At 33.7% G+C, this 15,838-nt stretch overlaps 2 protein-coding genes across 2 annotated transcripts; both read right to left on the minus strand.

Moving 5' to 3' along the window:
* Positions 1 to 1,336: 1,336 nt before the first annotated feature.
* LOC149263738 (uncharacterized) lies at positions 1,337 to 6,856 on the minus strand. Its single transcript, XM_089426624.1, has 2 exons — positions 6,671 to 6,856; positions 1,337 to 1,933 (listed from the first exon to the last, which is right to left on the minus strand). The coding sequence occupies exon 2, from the start codon at positions 1,892 to 1,894 to the stop codon at positions 1,574 to 1,576; it is 321 nt and encodes a 106-aa protein (XP_089282750.1). The 5' UTR covers positions 1,895 to 1,933; positions 6,671 to 6,856; the 3' UTR covers positions 1,337 to 1,573.
* A 4,418-nt stretch (positions 6,857 to 11,274) lies between these two features.
* Positions 11,275 to 12,606, minus strand: LOC149263739 (uncharacterized). Its single transcript, XM_089390162.1, has one exon. It carries the CDS (start codon positions 12,604 to 12,606, stop codon positions 11,275 to 11,277), a length of 1,332 nt encoding a protein of 443 aa, XP_089246288.1.
* Positions 12,607 to 15,838: the final 3,232 nt, after the last annotated feature.

Here is a 15,838-nt window from a genome sequence, read left to right on the forward strand (position 1 = left end):
CATCCCTATGCTGACTATGCTAAGGCTGGAGCTGAATGGAGAAGTTGTCGGTTGTGAACTTCGTGCATTGTTGGGAAACCTTGTGGCTTATTTGGCATGCAGGTTGTATCAATGAACAATCTTTGATCAGATGACTGGGCAAATAATAGGGAAACAAGGATTCAAAAGATTAAGGTAAATCACATTTGAACACGTACTAAACCTGGTAGATGTAACTGAATTTCTGATGGTAAATTGTGTGAGAGATCTGTTGGAACACAAACAAAAGCACTAGGTCTCATAGACCAGGCCTGTCAATTATCCCCCACTAACAACCAACCTATGGATTTGATTTTATCTATATTTGCATCATTGCATGGAAATGTCCTGGCAGGTGTGAAATGCTGTGATGCATATTCTAGCGAAAATCATTGCACTAGCATTGGACATAAGCAGCAGCACCTGCAACAATCCAAGCGCCATTAAGTAGAAGTAGAACTACGTGTGCTTGTTCTTCATAGCCAAAGACAACACAGATATAGCCTTTTCCCAGCCCCATAAGGATTCAAAATGCCACCCAAGTTGGTTCTTAGATAATCAGCAAAGTCAGGCATGTATTTATTATTTCATACACACCCATGACCCAATGTAACGTAGGACTTTTGGCTATTGTTCTTCTAAAGACTACTTGGGCCTACTCTGTAGTTCCTCCAAAGACTCTCTGCTACTTTTGCCCAATTTTAGTGAATGAGATCACGTTTTTTGTAGCAACATCTTGCAACATTATTGAATGTGACAATATGCTACGAAGACTTTCAGTTTGTTCAGGGATATGTGATTTACTCTTGGCCATCAAATTCTAGAATTTCATCCAAACTATGCATATCCTGATTTTTCTCTAGAATGACAAAGCCTAAGGCTTCAATCCCCAGAATATTAACAAAGCAAATGATAAAAGAAAAGGAAATCTCAAAATAACAAATCAATTGGTGTGGATAACTGCTACGCAAAAGCCATAACCATGTGCTGAAAGTTCAACTTACAGAGACATTCCATTAGATGCATATAGCGCACATATGCTAAAAATGGCTTTCTATCTGTGCTTATGTGAACTTGTCAAGTTCAAGGTGAGAAAATATTTTAAATGTTAATGGAAATCTAAAATGTACAACTACAAAGTATTCAATATGCTCAGGTCTCTGAACTGTGGACCTATGATTTCAGCAGTCACAAATACACACTGGATAATATTGTACAAAACCAATCATGTGACACCTTTGTTTCTAGGAAAACATAGGAACAAATATACAATAATAAGGAACAGATACATTGTCAAGTTATAAATAGTAGAAGCAAGAGACTGAAAAGCACACCCAACTTCATTACTTCGAAACTGAAAGAAACCGTCTGCAAACTTGGAATATCTAAAGCTACATATAGTCCCTTGGAAAATGATAGCACTATTCATGTGATAGCTCATACATTCATTTTAGGTTCAATACAACAAAGCCCAAATGAGTTTTAGCTGACGTTCAGAAATCCAAGAGAATGTACCACAAACAGATGAAGATGATATATAGTGTACACTAATGATCTAAGATATGCAGGCCCTGCTTCCCTCTGCAAATTCTTCAAAATTCCAGTCCCTTAGAATGTCTCTGCGAACAGCATGGCACCTTGTCAAACGAGGGCTAACTGGACCCTGGTTGTTATTGCTGTTGCTGTTGGACAGCACAGGAACAACCCTTGCACTAACTGTAATGGCTTCTTCCGGAGGAGGCTGTTGGGGTGTCTTTGTGGACCAACACCCCACTACAGTTCCACATCTCTGCTCTTGTTGGGAGTTGAATGAGTAAGACCTTAAATCAGAATCAGTTCGTTGTACTACTTGACAGCTCAAGCATGCCAAACTCATGGCTGCAGTGTAGAAGGGTCTTTAGAATGTGGTTAAAATCTGCACAGTAACCCCAACATTAGCACCTTAAAATCTATTACATTGTAAAGTGGAAATTTTATCTTCAGTAACACCAAAGCATTTGCAATTCTCAGTCAGTGTACATTCATTGGACAATGAGGCATTAGACTGTCTGAACTAGTTCAAATTCAAACCATGGAAAAGGAACTAAAATCAAACACCAAAACTTACATACAAGTGATTGTTGTAAAATTACATCCACATGATACACAGATCTGCACTCAGAGAATTTCCTACCACTAAAAACTTCTAGTCTGGAAACACCCATCAAAACTTTAGATCTGCATTCACAAACACGCTGAATAGAAAACTAACAAATGCAGATCAATGGATGAGATCAGGTCGTTTCTTGCTATTTACAGTTTATCATTTCATGAAACCCATTTTCTGCTTTTTCCTCTTTCTCGTTTCCAGAAACAGTTCCCTGCTGCTTCCTTTTCCATTGCCCAGAAAGCAATTTCCTAACAATTCCCATATCCCATTTCTGATTCTCGAGGACACATACAGTACATTGTTATTAAATCTAATGGTTAGAGGACCTTGGCATTAGCAAGTAACTATTCAAGTACGGCTTTCCTATGACTACTTTCAAACCATACCTCTGGATTGTCAATGCCACTGATAAAATTCAAACCGGAGGACACAAGTCAAATGGTCTTGGCACCTGAACATCACTCCTGATGTCTCTCACAGCCTAATAACTTAATCGATGGAATGAACAATGTAACAGAGGCAGTCCAGAGATTGCCAAAGCACTAATATATACAGAAAATAAGTACCAAAATGTAAAAGAGATGGAATCGCCAATCAATGGATCTCACCTACACCACAATCTACAAATAAGAGATTATCCCCATTTGCCCCTCACTCTCAGAAATTGGGCATTGCAATGCATATCGATGCATGAATTATGCGGGTATGGAACCTTAATAGCTATGTCACATGTGTAACAAAACCCAAGAAATATAGAATATTTGGGGTCAATGTTGCAAAAACCATCAAAAAATTGGTGAATTGTCGATTTTCCTGCAATTCAACACCCAAATGAAATAGTGACCAAAATATTATGATGCTCTGAAAGAAATCATAAATCATTTGAAAAAAATGCCAGCAGCACAAAAAATCTTCTATAAACCACGAAAAAAATATTCACTTTGCTGATTGTGCTTTTGGGAGAGAGACGTGTGCTCCAATGTGCTGTTAGAGGGCAAACTTGGTGATTCTTCCATGTCAATTAGGAAACAACTACCATCGATTGTTTTCCATGTCCCAGGTATGTTTCTGCTCTCTTTTGTTTTTGCAGATTTAGGCACCAAGGATAGGATTTGTTGTTTATAGTTTTTTGCAGTGTTTGTGTTGTTTAGTGTTTGGTCATAGATTTCCAAAGATTGTGATTCATTTTGATGCTCTGATTTTTTTTGGCGAACATTTCTTACACTTGAAAACATCTTCTTCATTTTTTTCTGCCCTGGGTTGCATTGCGGGCATATGGGGACATGATGATAATAATAACAAGGTGAAATGCAAATTTCGCTCAAAGCTTCTGCGCTAGGAGATTTACTGTTAAAAATTCCAGCCTGCAAGAATCATTAGCAAAGATGTATCCCCAAAATTTCAACAAGAAGCTTTTGCAGCAAATGAAGAAGCTAGGTAGAAGAAACAAAATATGATCTTCTGCTTGAACATGCAGCAGATGGAGCAGCAAGGAGACCTCCCGGCAATGGCCTTAGCACTTTCACTTTGTATCTTTTGGTCATTTGTTGGATATTTTTAATATAAAATTCAAAAGAAAAACATACTTTTGATATTTCTAGAATAGAAATCAAAAAGTGCAATGTCTTGGCTGTATAGCAATTCACTTGATTTCTTAAATGAGATTTTATTTTAGCATCCAAAATATGTTTCAGTCGTGAATAAAGAAGAAAGTGCATAAACAAGAAAGACTAACTTGTCAATGGAAAAGAACAATTAAAGAGATTAAAGGAAAAGACTCACAATAAAACACCATTACAGATTCTGAAACTATAAATGCCAACATCCAAAAATAAAACTTCCCTTGAGAGCAGATCTGCTAAAACAGTATGCCCTTGTAATAGTGAAGGATATAAAAATCATCAAACTATTATTGCCTTATTTTAGAGCCCATGGTCGAAGAGATCTTTGTGTATGTACATACATGACTTACGTGGGTAATGCTAATAAAATGATATTATAAGAAATTTGACATTCAATGTTGAAGAGATCTTTGTGTATATACATGCTTACAATGTACATACTTAACATGACTTACGTGGGTAATGCTATAAAATGATATTATAAGAAATTTGACATTCAATGTTTAATGAAAAAAAAAAGAGTTAATGTGGAAAAAAACAAAAAATCAAAAAACAGATTTTTTAAGCAGTAAAAGGTTTTTAGTTGGTTTTTTTTAATTCTTTTTTATTCCTAATAACGTGGAGTTAACATAGATCTATGCTAGTCTAAAAACATCTCTTAACTACACTCTCTCCTACTAACTTATTTACACTCTCTCTTACTAACCTGGAATTAAGATGGATCTATGCTAGTCTAAAAACATCTCTTATCTACACTCTCTCCTACTGATCTCAAAAATGGCTTCTTGCAGCCAAGGACGGATTTCCTATGTCAAAAACCATTTCGAACTTAGAAACTGCCATCGGAATGTCTCTGGGACGACCTAGAAACAGCTGAGTGGTTTGTAGGCCAAAACTGCCAAGGAACTTTAGCGGATGTTTCCATCCCGAAACCGCTGCTTTTATGTTTTTTTGCTAAAATCCTAGGGCAACTCCAAAGTAACCTATCATTGAGTCTTGACTCGCTAGAGATTTATTTGCTATATTTGCTTTTATCTGCTATAGATGAAATTCAGTAATGAAGAATCTATCATTGACGCATCAAGATTCAGGAAGACAGTTGTTTATGGCTTTACGCTAAAAATCTTATTTTCCGATGGAAGAATCTAGGTTCCCTGTTTCCTGGTATTTCATGTTCATGATGTTTCCTATGTCTACCCCAAGTCGCTACTCATGATAAACCCCAGCCATTCCTGTTTCCTGGCATTTCCAGCTTCCCCTTTCCACAAACCTGCTTTCTGTTATTTACAGTTTACCGTTTCCTGCTTTTTCATATTTCTCATTTTCAGAAACGTGTTTCCTGCTTTTCCAGTTCCCAGAAATCTATTTCCTGACATTTCTCATCTCCTTATCTACAAAACCGTCTCCTGCCATTTCCTTTCTGATTCTTGAGGATATGTACAGTAGAATCATATTAAATCTGATAGATAGTGGATTCTTGGCATTAGCAAACAAACCGTCTCCTGCCCTTCCCCATTCTGATTCTTGAGGATATGTACAGTAGAATCATATTAAATCTGATAGAGAGTAGATCCTTGGCATTAGCAAGCAATTATTCAAGTATACCCTTGTTATAACTTGATTAGTATTTTCAGGCTCTACCTATGTTCTGTCACACTAATAGAATACAAACCAGACAACAGTAAGTAAAGGTCAGATGATCTTCACTCCTGAACAACGTCGCTGATGTTTCATTTATCCTAACTTAATCATTGGCATGAAGAACGCAACACAGTCAGCCTTGAGATAGCCAAGGCCCAGAGCACTTACATAGAGAGAAAGAAGTTCCAAAATGCAAGAAAGGATGCAACCCCAACCAATGGATCTCACTCATACCACAACCTACAAATAATAGATTATTCCTATCTATCCGTCATTCTCAGAAATATGGTGTTGCGACGCATATCAATGCCTTAATAATGGAGGTCTCGAAAGTTAGGACCTGCACATGACAAAACCCATGGAAAGGTAGTATCAAGATTATTATCCTAATAGTTTAAAAGCCATATAAGGTGGGCATTGGTTCACTCGTGAGGTTGACAGAGTATTAAGACATCCACCAGCGTTCCATTTCCCTTGGTCTCCCGACCTGTACAGCATGAGTTTCATAGGAATTAAGCTCAGCTGAAGTACCAAACAATTTGGGCAGAAAAGTTAACCTGTGAGATGTCATCAATGCCAAAGAAAGTATATTCTTTGCAGTGAAACCTTTCAAGGTGCATTTACTTGAAGCATTTTTCTATTCTTTGCAGTGCAACCTCTCAAGGTGTGTTTTCTTGAAGATTTTCAAGACAGCACCAGAAAAAAACAAACAGAACACAGAAAGTCCATGTTAAGGTCAAGTAACACAAAAAAAAATCAGGGGAATCTAGCTCGAGTCAAGTCCCTGAACATGTGTTCTCTTGAAGCAATTTTCTATTCTTTGCAGAGCAACCTTTCAAGGTGTGTTTTCTTGAAGCATTTTCAAGACAATAACACCAGAAAAAACAAAAAGAACACAGAAAGTCCATGTTAAGGTCATGTAACACAAAAAAATAATCAGGGGAATCTAATTAGATTCAAGTCTATAAACATATAGATTTTCAATCCTGAAACCCACAACATAAAAGCTATTTTCCCTTCGACCTTCACACAGAAGAAAACATCAATGGAAAAAAAGAAAACCAAATATTTAAAAATGAACCCATCTCAAACATGAGCAGAGGCAGAAAGCAAAGTGAAGCCAAACAAGACAAAGCAGAATATCCCATCCCTTCATGGGTAAAACAACTATCATGTAAAAGAAAACACCACTAAAAATGAAACCAAAACAGATTTTTTTATGGAAGGTCTTGAAACTCACCTCTTAGATTGCAGAGAAACCAATCTTTGACCCAAGAGTAAGACGTAGAGCCACCATTTAAAAAACTAAAACCACAAAGAGTTTCCTTTCATTACACTGTCCTCTAGTTGCCAGATACAATCAGAAGGCCCAGAAGTTTCTCAGCACTTGGGCAGCAGCAGAATGAAAGGACAAAGACTAGAAATGGGCAGCAAATCAATCCTATTCAGAATTCACTAAAAACAAATTAGAAACCAAACCCAGTTGTACAGGCCACTAGACCCACTTGGCGCTTGCTTTCAAAAGTTATCAAACTTTATTACAACGATGGCGACATCACCAAACCCCGTCTTAAATTAATAATGTTTCTTGACATACTGTTACATAATTATTAGTAAAGATTTCACTGTTTTCACCACACAGAAAAGACTTTGATAAATATTATAAAATATCTTTTCTTCACTTTTTAGTGAGGGAAGACTTCCTTGAATCACGCAATTCACGGGAAGATATCAGGCAAGCCGTCATCAGCCTTGGATTATAAAGGAGTCGTCTAAATTGTCGGGAGGTCAGAAGTGGCTGGAATCTCAGCAAAAAAATTTCAAAAAGCCTTGTAAATGCCTTGTTTGAATCTTGTTTTGTGGAAATGAATTCAGCATCATCAAAATGTTTAGGACACCTAAAATTTCGAAATTTAACAACTATAACTTGGTTTTACAAAAATCATGATCAGATTTTCTCTAAATATCACCAAAATTTCTATAACTTTTCAGAAAACTCCTCCACTTTATTAAATTACGCGGATTATAAATATAAAAAAGCCATAAGCACTGTCTCATAAATTTGGAAAAAGAAAAAAAACATTAATATATATATGTATCCAAAAAGCAAGTTATTACACCGTTTTTCTAGTCATAATAATCCTTGGATGAGCTTGGAATCTGAACCTGGTGGTTACATAAGAATGGTGGGCTACACTTTGAAAGCAATCTTTCCCAAGATGCTTGTGATGGAAAGCACTTTGCAATAAATTTAAGAAAGTATGTTGTTCACTGTGGCAAGAAAGTAGTATTTATACATTAATCATCATTATAATAATAAAACCCAAATGTCAGTAATCTATCAGTCATCATTAAAATAAAATAACACTGAAATGTTAGGTTATATTATTTGATATAATAATAAAAATAGTACTATAAGCATTATTTTGTGTGTGCCCTGGATATCTAATTATTTAGTATTTAACTGTGATATTTTTCTTCGTAAGATGATGAAATTTTGAATAATTGAAAGTTAGTTGAGAATTTGAAAAACAGAAGAAGGTAAGGATCACCATTCTTTCTTCTTGGACCAACAAACATCTCTTTTATAAATACAAATTTTCCAAATAGTGTGGATGAGACCAACAAACATATCTTTCTAGAATGTAAGTTTACTAAAATGGCAGGATAGTTACCTTCCTTTTTTAAATATCTTTATATTAGATATTTTTGATTTTTTGATTTGATAAATAGTGTATTTTGATAATTTATAATAAATTGTTGCTTAAAAGAATTTGAAGAATTTGGATTTTTATAAATCAAAATCAAAAATTAAATAATAATTCATTTTGCATTAAGAATCTTTTATGTCTAGATAAATAATTAATGTATTTCAATTATTTGCTAAAATTTAGTCAAATTAAAGAAAATGCCTTAGCTAAAAATTCTTAATTTTGGATAGGCCAAAATTATCTACAATTTAGATTAGAAAATTGAATGTCTTTCACATGGCAACTAAGATGGGGAACTCTGAACTTTGATAAAGGAGAATATACAAAAATGAAAACATTTTTCTTTTAATGGAACATTCAAAAACAATTAAGTAATGGCAAAGGAGAAGCATTCATGATCCCAATGGAAAATAGGAAATATATGTATGGGATCTTGGAATTATGACCAACATTGAACATTCTATGAAATTGATTACTATTAATTCATGGAATTAATTCAAGAATAAATGTATTGTAATGAAAGTGATTCAATGGAAAATAGGAAATAAAATATGTATGAGATCTTGGAACTATGACCAACATTGAACATCCTATGACTTGACTAGAATTAATTTAAGGAGCTGATTCAAGAATAGGTGTATTATATGAAAATGAAAAGGGACATGGAGCCATAGTTCTCCTAATGAACAATACCATGCTTTCATTATTTATATTTGTTTCCGATAATGAAGAGTATGATAGAGATGTCATCTCTAACATGTATGTTTATTATTATTTTCCTTCATATTTGGTGTGATGACATTATTTGCATTTCCTTCCCATCTTTAATGGCAATGTGGAAGTAAGCCAGACAAACCAAGTTTGGGAGACAGGGTTGGGGTTTTGTCTTCTCCAACACAATAGTATTTATTTTAGACTGTTATTCCTCGGTGCATTAACGTATGGCCTCATTTGTCACCACAAAAACATTGTTGTTTCTTATGTGAAATTATGAAGGTCAAGAGAGGAGTTAAGTGCCACAAGTGCAAGGTGACTAAGGCATGGTACTCTGTCATGAATTCCGCCATGAAATGGACAAATTGGCAAGAAGATTAGGACCAAAAGGTTTTGCCAAATAATTGTCTAAGACTATTGTGCAATAGAAAACATCACTCAGTTGCCACCTCATGTAGATATAAAGGAGGAATTATCTTGAGTTGGAAGCAAAACTAGGATATTTTCACTATTTAGTTAATCAGATAGTGGCCCCTCTGCACCTTCTTAAGGAGGTCTCATTGTCTCCTCCCCCCCCCCTTTTAGCATATGTTCCCATTGGGAACTCCTCTCACAATGAATTTTCCTCGGTCAAAATAGGAGGCCATGGACATTTTGCGCTCTCCACATCAAGAAATGGTAGTTATTATAGGTGATGTTTGCCCCCACAATATAATCTAACTTGGAAATACAACCTATGGACGATGTTTTGGGCATTCAAGTGAACTTAGCGAAAGTTGTCTATCAAGGGCCAATATTTTAGTTATTTTTTCTTAGTGTCATGTTTTGTTGTGTTATTTTGTTAATAGTTTGGTATACCTACCAAATCAATAATGATAGAATTTAGAAAGACATACTTCAAGAGATATTTTGTTTGAAAAAAGATACTTTATTTTTATTAGTAAGATGGTCCACTACTTTTTTTTTTTTATGTAATGATGTTAACCAATTTAATTTTAGTGTTTTTAATACAAACCTCGCCTTCATTGTAAAAAGAAAAGCATTTGAATATCAACTCTCATTATTTATTGTAATAATAATAACAATAATTTAATTTAAGGTTAAAGCTAAGTCAAATACTAAATTGGTGTATGAGACCTTCTTGTTTGTATGACAAGGGATCCGACGTCACACAATAATTTGGTTGCTAAAGCTTACCAAGGTGTACATACTCTAGCCCTCTTTGAATTTGAACTTGTGATCTTTTATGAGGAAGCACATATTTTTCACCAGTAAGTATAAAATTTGTAAATATTTAGATATTAAAAGTTAAATCTATCATTATAATAATTATAAATATAATTAATAAATTGCTAAATATTAAAATTTAAAGGCTAATTCTAACACTTAATCTTTTTGACTTTTTTTGTTAGAATGTAATAAAATTTTGATGAGATTATGGTTTTTTTTATATTTAAAATATGTTTTTTATTACATAAATAGATTAAATAACTTATATTCAAATTATGCCGATTTCATATGTCAAATTTGTACTAAATTTTAAATAACATTATTTATTATAAATATCACCATTAATATATTAAGTAATTGAATCATTTAATTATTTTTAAAATCTCACATAGAATATATTTCCCTAAAGTTTATAATCCCTTTACAAATATTATGAACTATGCCATAATATTAATTATAATGTACTAAATATATAATTGAAGAGTAGATGTATAATACGTAAGGCAATAAGCTACGTATGTTTGAGAAGTTAGATATTAGAAGTCAATTGATGTAGTCATTCCAAATACGTAATGTGTAATGAGATAATATATAGATTTAAATATTAATATTATAATATCTAATTAGTTTTAGATAACGTTATAATTAAAATATATATATTAAAAAATAAAATACAGAGTAATTTTAATTTTAAATATAAAATTATTTTGAAAAGATTATATTTTATTGAAAATTGGAAATTATGATAAAAAAATAAATTATTAATTTAATTTTATGAATATATTATTTTAAATTAAAAAATACAAGTTAGAAATAATTTTCTCAAAATTTTGATAAGTTATTAGTAATTTATTCTAAAGAAGTATGATAAATTTATTTAAATTTATTTTAGGTAGTCGAAAAGAACCATTGATATTTTCTTATAAAATTTAATTATTTAATGATTATTAATTTTTTTCCCCTGGAAAAATTAGTAACTTTCATTAATATTTGAAAATTACATAAGCAGATGCCATGGCATTACTGTCTTGTTCATACAAAATCCACCTTTTCAGGTGTTTATCAGTGTGTAACAAACAAAAGTGTTAATTACATTTCATTGTTCTGGCTCTACAGCCTATTCGCTTGTACAAAATGATTCTATTTATAAATATAGTAGCAGTTTATCAAAATTTGTCTCCATTCTCGGTCAGCTATTGGGACTATTGTCCCTCTGTTGCCTCTGATCTATATATGGTCGGTGGTAAAACTGATGTTCATCTGACCCATTCTGCTCCACTATTTGCCCATCGCCTCGGGGAAGTGTCGAGGCCTCTTTGGATAGTTTGTCAGCCTCGCTATTGTGTTCTCTGTATATATGCACACAAGTAAAATGATCAAATGCTGCTTTGAGTGTGAGAGTATTATGAAGTAAATTGTTGAGTGTGTGAGAATGGCAAGTAGTGACATTATTGATCCAGTTAACAACCACCAATGAGTCCCCAAATATATTGATCTGTGTGTGCTGATGTGATAAAGCAAAATGTAGAAGATTATGTAATGCAGAGAGCTCAGCAAAATTGTTAGATCCATTTCCGAAACCCAGTTTTGCAAGATATCTATGCTGTTCATTAATGTGTAGGACAAATCCTCCTCCACACCCGGCTTGGTTCGCTGCCCCATCGAAAAATGCCCATGGGATGGATCTGTCAATCTCGGGCATGGGCTGAATGGTTCTGGGTCTGGTAGGAGGCGGATCTGGTAACTCCTGATATGCAGCAATAACAGCGATTTCAATCCGGCAACCCATAATCGGTCGATCCTCGAAAATGGCCCTATTCCGTGCGAGCCAGATATACCAGGTGGCCACAGGGGGGAGGTTGTTTAATTTTGAGTCCGGATGGGATTGTGACCAGCTACTCCATGCGCTATGTAAATCCGGTCCACTCCATTGTCCCGAAATGCCCAATTGCTGACAAATATTTCTCCATATGATTTGGACAGTCGGGCAGAGAAGAAAAATATGGTCTGTGAATTCAGACGCATTTTTGCAGAAAGTGCACCAAGAGGGGCCGTGTATGGCTCTGCGGGTCAGCGGTTCTCCCGTGGGGATGATACCATGGAGAGCACACCAGAAGAATAGTTTGGATCGGGGAGAGGCCTTGAGCTTCCATATGTTATGCCACCACGGGTGGATCTGTTCCGGTGATCTGTGAGATATGAGAGCACTGTAACCGTGCTTTGGGGTATATATACCATGGTCCGCTGGGCACCAAATAAGTTCATCTGGCCCTTGTTTGATGTGGATGTGTGATTCAGTTAAAGCCATGATATATTGATCCCATTCCTGGTGCCATTGAATAGGGAGTTCCAAATATTGAGCAGATTTCCAAGCTTGAGTGAAGATGTCTGTTCGATGCGGGTCAGCAATCTGTGCGAAGTGCCAGATCCCCCGGGCTTGTAGATAATTGATAAGCTCTTGATTTAATATATGTCTGCCCCCACAGTTATTCCATGGGTCCATGCCAATTCTGCCCGTCATATTTAATGATTATTAATTATTTATTAAGTTATTAGTAATTTATTATTAAAAAAGTATGATAAAATTATTTAAGTTTATTTTGGGTAGTTGAAAGAATGATTGATATTTTGTATAAAATTCAATTATTAATAATTTATTATAAAAGAAGTATGAGAAAAATATTTGAATTTATTTTGGGTAGTTGGAAAGGAATGATGGATATTTTCCTCACATAGTTTAATTATTGAAGGGAATTTATTTCAAAAAGAAAAATATACTAATCATATGGAATATTAAAAAAATATTTAGTCACATATAGTATTAAGAAATCTTATTACATTGAAGAAATATCATATATTTTAAAAAATATATAAAATGATATTATAAAATTTATCAATTATAAAATGGTGATGATGATTAATGTCTACTAAGATTGTATTGAAATTCTTCAAAATTTTATTTTTATGCTTGAAAAGTATTAAGAGAAGCATTTCAAAACCACCCTAGCTTTGTTGAGTTAAAAGCTCAAGAACAATGGTAGTGTGACAAATATTTTAAAAATTAGATTTAATCTAACTATATGTTGGACAAATTAAGAAAGTGTTTTTCATCTCCAACCCTCTTGGTGTCACAAAGGCAAGAGATTATTTCATCCCATGATGTTTTAGAAAGTAACCAATGCCCAATTTCATATGGAGCTCATGAGAGTTTATTCTTATTTTAGCAATGTCACATTGGTCAAGATAGAGACCTTTGATTTTCAAAATTTGAGTTGATCACCTCCATATATTATTTTAATTTCCAATTAGACCATAATTTCTCCTTAGATTTTGATGTACTAATATTTTTAATATTATCCTTATTCTGCAGAATTATTTATTCCTTTATCCCCCAATGGTCTAGCCGAGACTAGCATCCTTATGTCATTCCCACTTTAGCCAAAGGTGGTTTTGGATAGAGTTTGAACCAATTTTAGGAAGCTTCTTGTCTTATGTTTTGTTTAACATCTTCTTATACATTACATACTCGGTCATAGTCATGTTTTCAATGGAGGAAAGACTGATTTCGATCAAGAGGATAAGATAGGGTGTATTTCCTTATATTTTGAGATTAGAGATTAAAAATTGCTTTCAAATTTGTTCTATCCTTCTCTAAGATTCTCTGGAGATATTGCATCCCTAAACCGCACATGCATAAATAACATGGGTAACAAGAGTCTCAGAAAGGAGTTTTATTTTATTCCATATCCAAAAATATGTTGATTTATAATCGTTTACAAGACCATAATAAGTTCTCCACCCTCCATTTATCCTTTTCTCAATGTTATTATTCCAATTGAGGTTATGATGGATATTGATTTTGAGATATTTGTATGAAGTCACTTGCTCCAAGTCGTTGTTATCATAAACAAAAGCATCATATGTGATATTTTTATAACTATCATAACTTTCATTTTATTGATGTTAAAAGTCATAATCTTCTTGGAACATAAATCTTGGAGGATTCTTAATGTCTTGCTAAGATTGAAAGGACTCATCGTTAAAAGAAAAATATCATCAACATAAAGAAGAAGAGTGATGACTATACTAGTGACAGTTGGGTCAACACAATCTACTTCTTCCAAATACTCTTTTAACTTATCTATGCAAATGCCACAAAAGATAGGGAACAAGATACACCCTTTCTTGATTCCAATAATTTAGTTAATTTTTTCCAACCAATCCTTGGTGGTCCTAAACTTAAAATAAAATTCTCATACAACCTTATAATACCAGTCATCAACTCAAAATTAGCATTTATCTCTTCCAAACTTTTCAAGAAATTTATCTTGAGAATCATGTTAAAAACTTTTTTAAAAACGACCTAAAAGATGTTATATTAAAAATATGTAAAAATATTATAAAATTTTATGATTAACTATTTTACCTCTTTATAATGTATAACTTTATAAAATAAAAAAAAATAACAACTACCTCAAGCATTATATATTTCATTTTCCCTTTCCACCTTTTTTATGACTTTGTTTCGTTTTTGTCTATAATGTAATAATTATAAGTTGTTTTTTAAATAATACTATTTTATCTTGACCTATAAATAAAAAGGCAAAGACAAGGGTATGTACAATCGTACTTATATCCTCCTTGATGCTACCAAAACATAAATAAAGTTTAAATAGGCATAAAGTCTTACTAATTTGGCATCCTTAACAGACAAAAAGGTTTTGCTAACAATTGCATGTGTACTTTGTGTCTTCACATATAGCAAAAGGTTGACTTCATTGTAAAAAAACACACTTATAACAAATTTTCCAAAGGGTGAAAAGAGTAGATATCTTTATATAGTGATAAATGTCATTGAAAAAAGAGCAAACTAAAGATGTTGAGTTGCATAACAAATTTGCATGTTAATACACTCTCTTTTAAGTAAGACTTGAATGTTACATCTACACATGCCTAACATCTCCTTGCAAAATGGCAATCTGACAATATATGCTTTGTCATTTCAACACGATTGTATATAGGACAAAGACCATTAGATTGATTGCTTTTTACCAACTGAGCCTTGCAAAAAGAGCCAACAACTAGCCACACAAACTTACATAGCTTGTATAACACCTATATTTGATTAAACACTGTGTAATTTTTGAATCAATTGACCTTTAGCATAAGAGGACACTCATCATGCATTGACTATAGGGCTAATCTTATGTCATTGACATGAGATGGTATACAACTTACACAAGCCATAATGAGCTAGTGTGGACTCAAAACTCCACTCCCAATCATGTCATATAGCACCTACCATATTAATGTTAATCTTGTACAACTCCCAGTATGGGATTAGTCAGAGTCCAATGATCTCTATGAGTTTCAAATTCAAGCTTTTGTGATCCATATTTTGATTATTTGAAAACATTTTCGAAAGAAATCACATTGGTAGATTTAGGCCAACTCTTTTCGAACCAACCAGTGTGGTTCATCATCAGGACAAGATGGAAAATCATATCATAGCGGCAAGTTAAATAGGGAGTCAGGACCTTCCAACGGCTTTTAACTTGCTGCTATGATCTGATTTTTCATCTTGTCCTGATGATGAACCACACTGGTTGGTTCAAAACGCGTCGGCCTAAATATACCAATGTGATTTCTTCCAAAAATGTTTTCAAATGATCTCTATGAGTATTAATTGATCTATGGAGACCAAGGCATACTCACATACTAAGGTTCGATAGTCCTTCTAAGAACACACATTT

Source organism: Pinus tabuliformis, chromosome 6, assembly GCF_031772625.1.
Source record: "Pinus tabuliformis cultivar Carrire ecotype Pingquan chromosome 6, CPIR1, whole genome shotgun sequence".
In the NCBI taxonomy this organism is placed as follows: Eukaryota; Viridiplantae; Streptophyta; class Pinopsida; order Pinales; family Pinaceae; genus Pinus; species Pinus tabuliformis.

Bases quoted from the DNA above. Each gene is read 5' to 3' on its own strand.
- LOC149263739 (XM_089390162.1), bottom strand. From the start codon at position 12,606: ATGACGGGCAGAATTGGCATGGACCCATGGAATAACTGTGGGGGCAGA.
- LOC149263738 (XM_089426624.1), bottom strand. From the start codon at position 1,894: ATGAGTTTGGCATGCTTGAGCTGTCAAGTAGTACAACGAACTGATTCT.